The sequence below is a fragment of the Quercus robur genome, chromosome 2, assembly GCF_932294415.1.
Source record: "Quercus robur chromosome 2, dhQueRobu3.1, whole genome shotgun sequence".
Lineage (NCBI taxonomy): Eukaryota > Viridiplantae > Streptophyta > Magnoliopsida > Fagales > Fagaceae > Quercus > Quercus robur.
The window spans coordinates 70,502,262-70,509,791 of record NC_065535.1 but is presented as its reverse complement, the minus strand read 5'-3'; the positions used below and the strand labels follow the sequence as shown (position 1 = coordinate 70,509,791).

Here is a 7,530-nt window from a genome sequence, read left to right as displayed (position 1 = left end):
TCACACCGAAAGTGGTGTGATAATTTCTGATATGATCCTAAGATTACCTAGTATTATGGAGAATGTTGGATACCTGGCACAATGTGCTGGAAGCCTCTCAAAGTTGTGACAGACTTACAATTGGACTGACTAATATATTATGAATGAGCTATTAAGCTATTTGGAATTTATAAGAAATGTATGATGGTAAGAAAGGTATGTTAAATGTATTATAAGTCTGATAGAAAGTCTATGATAAAGTATTTTATAGTCTATTTAAAGATAAAGTTACTGAATTATATTTAAATTCCTTATTATGTCATTTTATTATATAAAAGGAAAATGATGTATTTTCATATGAAAATTCATAAGTTATTATTAAGAATATTATGAAGATTATTTTATCAAAACTGACATATCCATAAAATATTTGATTTACATGCATTCTTATTAAATGCTCATGAAACTTAAAACCTTACTGGGCTTCACATCTCACCATATTATATTTCAGTGCACAAGTTCTTTCCTAAAAGCAGTGAGAGTATTAGAGGTGGCAAGAAATCTGTGAATCTCGATTGTTAGAATGCATTTTTTTTTTTTTTTTTTTTTGGTATAGTAGTTTAGCTCTTTTATTATATAGAAGGAATCAAGATATACTTGATCTTTTTGAGCACAGATGTATTTCGAAACCTTAGTTTGTTTTGAACCCCAATTGTATGTCTTTGGGATTAGGCTTGTAAATAAGAGTTTTGCTAAACATTTAGTTATGTAATATTTACACGAATATCTTAAGTTACAACCAAGTTGTAATCTTGCAAAATTCGAAATGAAATGAAGTTTCAAAGTTTTTATCAATTTTGTATATTATGGCTTTTATGTAAGGAAATAAAAAGGAATACAAGAAACGATTTTTGATAAGCACCTTCAGCCTTAGTTGGTTTGTGTTAATATTGAGATAAACTTGATGTCAGTCATACTCTAAATTCTGAAGTACAGGTTTGGGTCGTGACAATATTACTTAATAAATGAGTAAAATTAACACAATCAAGTATAATATTCCAACTTCATTAAAATTAAATCTTACACTACCAAAATATATTAAATTAAATTCTATCAAAACTATTTAAAGCCAACCAACCCAAACTTAAAAAAGGTGAAAAAGAAAAAGAAAGAGAACCAATCCAACCCATCAACCTACCAAAAACTAACCTAAAGCATTTTGGTTGTGTTGGGATGGATTGGGTTTATCTATCATACAAGAGTTGTTGTAGGACTTCATTGTCTCAAATATTGTTTTGGGCCCAATTATACAATGTCGTCTATAATAATCCATATATGCCTAGTCCAGCCCAACAAGTTAATAACAAAACGGCACGTCGTAGTCTCTGTTGTCTTCTTGGGTCTTGAAATCCTTTTGAGAATCGGAGTCAGTCAGTCAGGTTAAAAACACACTGTTGTCTCTTCTCTTTGCTCTCTCTCTCTCTCTCTCTCTCTCTCTCACAAACAAAACAAAAAGAAAATAAATTATGACTTCGCTTACGGAGCTCGACGACGATACGGTGCGCACCATGTCCATTGGAGCTTTATTTTCAGACTTCGTAAGCTTTCTTCTTCTTCGCTCTCCTTTAAGTTTAGCAATTGATAGTAAACTTGAACCGTGTTTTTTTGATAAATTGTTACAGGTTGGGAAGATAAATTCAATTGATTTTCATAGGAAGGAAGATTTACTTGTTACGGCCAGTGAGGATGATTCTGTGCGATTCTATGACATTGCTAATGCTAAGTCAGTTTTTTCTTTTCTTTTCTTTGCACACTCTTTACATGTTTCAGCAAATTTGTTTCTTTGTGTGGGGGTTTAATGGCCTCTTATACCAATTTTGATGAGATATTGAAGGGTTGTTTGATGTTTAAGGGTTTAGGTAATGAAAAGTTTGGATCTTCAATTTGTTAAAAACAGTGAATAAACCTGAGAGAAAAACACTAAGCAATCACACCCTCGTTGCTTAAATTAAGTTACAGTAATTTTATTATTAAAATCAATCTCACACTATCCATGTTATTGAGACTCAAAACACAAAGGGATGGCTCATTATAGAAAATTTGGAAATTATCAAATTGCCCGTTTGCCGTTATTCTTGTAATCTTAATGAAAAAATTGATTTTGAACCAACAATTTTCTATGTTAAAGAAAATAAAATAATCGCTAAAATAAAGTATGGATAGTGCCAAAAAAGCCACACATCAAAACTAGACCACTGATACTGAATTTTGGTGGTTACCCTTGTTTTTCATCAAACTCGGTAGTATTAATATCCTTTAGATAACTCTCCCATGGAGTTCCTGAAATCTTATACATCCAATTTGAAATGTTCGGATTGGATTTTGCTACAATTATCAATAATTTAAATAGATAGCATAATGGTGATGGTAAATGTCTGTTTAAATGTTGATGATGTGGCAAAATCCAATTCACTCATTTCGAGATGAATAGATAGGATTTTAGGAATTCCATGGTGGAATTACCGTAAGAATTCTAGAAAGTCCTAATCCATTATAGCATACAGTATATAGGTTGATGATATGTGTCTTTTTGTCCCTTGAATTCGGCCTAACTTCGGTTTTTGTCTTCCAAATTTAAAACCTTGCAATTTTGTCCATGGGATAATTTAGTAGGTATCAATTTCTTCATTCCATCTGTACATCTGTCATCAACTTATTTCAGGCCACATCAACTTTTTAATGTACCATGTCATTTATCTGCCATGTATGCTATTTGTTCTTTTTCATGGTACATGAATGGGAGTATGAACTTTTAAAATTTATAGGGACAAAATTCTAACTTTTTAAATATAGGGGATAAAAAATTAAACTTGGACCAATTTTAGGCATGAAAAGTATATTTTAAAGAAAATAAGAGTTTATAGATTTTATAAGATATCATTTTAATATGCTTAATTTTTTTCATGAGTAAAAATTTTATTAGAAAAGGAAAAGGGAATGGCACATAAGAAGATGTGTACAAGCCCTTTTCAAAGAATTCAAATATATATAATATGCTTATTAACCTATGAGGATCAAACCATTTATTTTTTAATCTTTTTTCAAATTTGATAAATGTTGATTGATCATGTATTTCATTATAGCTCTATGATTCGAAGTGTTATTTCCTATTTGATCCCTTTGAAATCCATGTTCAAAGTTGCAATCGGTAACATACAGTTTTTTCTTTTTAAAATTGGAGTACAATACTGTCATTTGGACTAATGCTTATGAACTGCGTTGAACTTAGTGATATTTGTAGATGGAGTGTTGTTCTTTTGCTTTATCACTTGGTTTTTCTGCATAAGATTTCACAATATTTGCTATCACCATCTGAGGATGTTATTGTTTGTGAGGATGATTGAATGAAAGAGATATTCAATCTTGGAACACTTCCCTTTTGTATGCAAATAGTGTTTTCAAATGTAACTTGATAAGCGATACATAACCACGTGCAATGGTTTTATTTTTCCTTCTATTAAACCAAATAATAATAACATTTGTTATGAACATCAGGTTGGTCAAGACCACGTATCATAAGAAGCATGGTGCTGATCGTATATGCTTTACCCACCACCCTAACTCTGTTATATGTTCTTCAAGATACAATTTGGAGTCCACTGGAGGTGAGTTTGTTAGTGTAAAGAGAAGATGGTTTGAAGTTCCTGTTTCAGTGGTTGTATGTGAGAACTGATGTCATTTTTCTTCCTTTTGGTTTAACTTGCCAGAATCCCTGCGGTATCTATCAATGTATGATAATCGGTGCCTTCGTTACTTCAAAGGGCATAAAGAGAGGTTTGGAACCCATGACTTAATGGTACTGATGTTTTATAATCTGGAAAGATGATTCAATAACTTTTTATCTGTTTCTTATCAAAAAAACTTTTTATCTGTTTGTAAAAGAACATGCTCATTATCATAAATGGTACATTTAGAACAGTATAATAGATTTTTTACCTTTTGGCAAGAAGCCACTTAGAAAATGATAAAGTTAGAAAGAACCAATACAAAGTACATGCATTCAAAGCCACTTCATCTTTTCAAGATTTGCTCAATATGTTTTAGAACCTCCCGCCCAAAAGAAAAAAAAAAAAAAACCTTTCTCTTTCTGTCACAACCTCTTAATCTCTATTTGGCCTGTTTTATCAATACTGGTATTATTTTTTTCCTGTATTTCTTTTGCTAGGTTGTGATATCGAATTATTGATTATATTGTAAAATCTTTTGTTGTAGAGTCGTTTCCCTCTGCATGTCTCCAATCAATGATAGCTTCATGTCCGGTTCTCTTGATCACAGTGTTAGAATATGGGATCTTCGTGTAAATGCTTGCCAGGTTGGTTTCTTCTTTCTTATGATCATATGAAAATTGTGGGGTGAAGGCCAGAGAAGTAATCAAGAGAAGCTGAAATAATTACCAATAAGCTCTGCTTCTTTTTAATTATTTTTACTGGTTCCTTTGTTTCCTTTTTCCAATGATCTCTCAAATGGCATTTACTCCTCTTCAATAATGGGATGGAGGGTAAGGTCACAAGTTCAAGGTCCACCAAGAGATAGAAGTTGGAGTATCCCTTAATTTGATCTGCATTCTCACATGTAAAAAATTTAAAAAAATAAAAATAAAAATAAAAATTATTTTAAAAAAAGAAGAAAAAAAACTACAATTATGATTTATGCTTACCATTATAGTTTTCAGGGGATTCTTCGCTTGCGTGGTAGACCTACCGTTGCATATGACCAACAAGGCCTTGTTTTTGCTGTGGCAATGGAAGGGGGTGCTATTAAATTGTTTGATTCACGTTCCTATGACAAGGTTCTTACATTACACAGAATGTTCTGATTCTCCATTTTCCAATATGTATGTAAAAAACTTAATATCATTTTTCCAAATGCAGGGTCCCTTTGACACCTTTTTAGTTGGTGGAGATACTGCTGAAGTTTGCGATATCAAATTTAGCAACGATGGAAAATCAATGCTATTGACAACGACTAATAACAACATATATGTTCTTGATGCATATGGAGGAGAGAAGGTTGTCCACCCAAATTCACAAATTTTTTTTTTAATCTTTGTCATAAATTTGTCTCGTTGCTAGTGTTGTATTTGTGATATATAGACTTTGTTTATTTTAACTTTTCAATTTTTCCCTTGTGCAGCGTTGTGGGTTCAGTTTGGAACCATCTCCAACAGCAAATATAGAGGCAACATTTACACCAGATGGCCAGTACGTGGTCTCAGGTATTTAATTACAATATTTTCTGTACAAAATCACACTTAGCATCTAGTCCATGTTCAGATTTTTCTCATCTACTCATTTTACTTCCAACTTACCTAAATTTGTTTTCTAAAAAGAGAGATGAACAATAGAAATTGCATTGTCTTTTATATGTATAGAACTATAAATTTTGTTTTCTTTCTTAAATACTAGAATGATTATTCAATACCAATTGTAAATATTTATCATTGGAGTTTTCACAAACTAACCATTACAATGAATTGTAATAATTCTTTGTTGCCCATATTGTTCTGTGCCAGACCTTACTTTATATATAAATATATATATATATATATATATATATTTTGCATCTAATTTGAATACTTTGTAGTTTGCAGCCCACATAAATCTGCCCCAATCCTTAATAACCTTATTCTGAGAACATTTATCTACATGTTTTTCAGGAATTGGATGGACTTTTAAGTCAATTTTCACTGATAACTTTTGATAGATGACCATACATCAAATTTGATTTTAGCATCAATGATTTCTTCTTCTTCTTCTTCCATTTTTTTTTTTTTTTTGGCAATTTAGTAATGCTAATCAGATGCAAATTCCATATTGATTTTTCATCTTTATCTTGTTGCGGGCATCAGAACTAAACTTAATTTTTCTCTCTTTTAAGGCTCAGGAGATGGAACCATGCATGCTTGGAGCATAAACAGGCGAAATGAGGTATCAATCTGTTTTAATTTTCTGCCTTATGGAGTTCTTTTGATAAAACTTGTGCTTATCTATCACATAGAAGTGCATATAAAACTTTTTAGGAGCGTAATATTTTGTTTAGAGAAAGTCTAGGACACAACAAAATCTCACAACATTTTCACATCACCCTTATTTTGAGTTATGTTGTGTCGGAGTATAATATTTTTATTTTATTTTGACCTATGGTGAGTTGACACCTCAACTTCTTGTGAGATTTTATTGTGTCTGTAGAAGAGAAATCTCAAGGGATTGTCTCTTTTGTTGTTCATATACCGAGCACTACAGGATGGACGATTCTCCAAAACCTTGCGCTCAATTGATTTGGTGGGTTAGGATAATTATTAAAACCCCTTTTATGGTGTCTTGTATGGTCTTGAGATCAATAGCTCCCTAAACTGGAGAGTTACTTTATTTTTGGAGTCAAGGGGAGTTCATTAATAGTGGATACAAAAGGCTTTACCTAAGATCGTTCTTTAGGGATCAAAAAACTCACTTATACTGCTTATGTGATAAATAACTACCTAGATATAATGGCGAATCTACATGCATTGTCCTGTGAGCATTTGATATCATTAAATTTCTTTTTAGTGGAAACCCATTTAAAAAAATAAAATGTTTTCTGTTGATATGCAATTTATAAGCACAGGATACTCCAAAATCCCCGACATGTCCTTGTCAGACACAAGTTGGACATGGACATGCTAAGAACACTTATGCATGCGTTATCGAAAATTTTCATTGAAAATTTTCAAGAATGATCATGTCGTGTTTTCTTGTCATGTCAGTGTCAGCGCTTCGCCACCTATGTATGCAATTACGTTGCAGAAATCCTAGTTCACTTGGTCTTGATATCCATTCTTTTCAAATTGATTACAATATGCTGTTGGATCACCACAATGAGCAATGCTCAAATATCATATTGACTAACCATTATTTTACTTGAGTTTGCAGGTGGCAAGCTGGAACAGCCACATTGGTGTGGCATCGTGCTTAAAGTGGGCTCCTCGTAGAGCCATGTTTGTTGCTGCATCAACTGTTCTCACGTTTTGGATTCCCGACAATTCCAAGTTAAATGCTGACCCTGCTTCTGCTTCTATTTCTATGGACACTGAAGCTCCAACCCAATCCGAACTTACATCTCAATGATCCCCCCCATTTTTCATCCCTTGCTTAAATCACAAACTGTCTGTAACTACGGCGGTTTTAGTATTTATTTTTATACTGCCTGCAGTTAAAAAGTTTTGGTCTTGTCCCTGTTATTTGATGCTACATCTGGCTATATATTCTGGAAATTTTGTGTTCTCAACCATCTCATGGGAAAAAAAAAGAGCTAACACATATGCCTTGGGTTTTGTTTGGTTGGTTGTCTTAGCAAAATATGGGGGCAAAATGCAAAAAAGATCCTGGGATGACTGACTTCTTGTGCTACTATTAGAATTGTTCAAACTGACCCATCCCTCATTTCTATTAATTCAAATTGACCCAAAAAAAAAAGTATCCTTGTCCTGTGTTATGGACAGGACCATTTTCTTTC

General features: G+C 32.5%; 1 protein-coding gene across 1 annotated transcript; it reads left to right on the top strand.

Annotated features, from left to right (window-relative positions):
• The first annotated feature begins 1,404 nt into the window (after positions 1 to 1,404).
• LOC126714807 (protein ANTHESIS POMOTING FACTOR 1) lies at positions 1,405 to 7,298 on the top strand. The gene is made up of 10 exons (XM_050415177.1): positions 1,405 to 1,577; positions 1,662 to 1,762; positions 3,535 to 3,644; positions 3,747 to 3,813; positions 4,252 to 4,351; positions 4,712 to 4,828; positions 4,911 to 5,048; positions 5,173 to 5,254; positions 5,917 to 5,966; positions 6,948 to 7,298. Exons 1-10 carry the CDS (start codon positions 1,506 to 1,508, stop codon positions 7,140 to 7,142), a joined length of 1,032 nt encoding a protein of 343 aa, XP_050271134.1. The 5' UTR covers positions 1,405 to 1,505; the 3' UTR covers positions 7,143 to 7,298.
• The last annotated feature ends 232 nt before the right edge of the window (positions 7,299 to 7,530 follow it).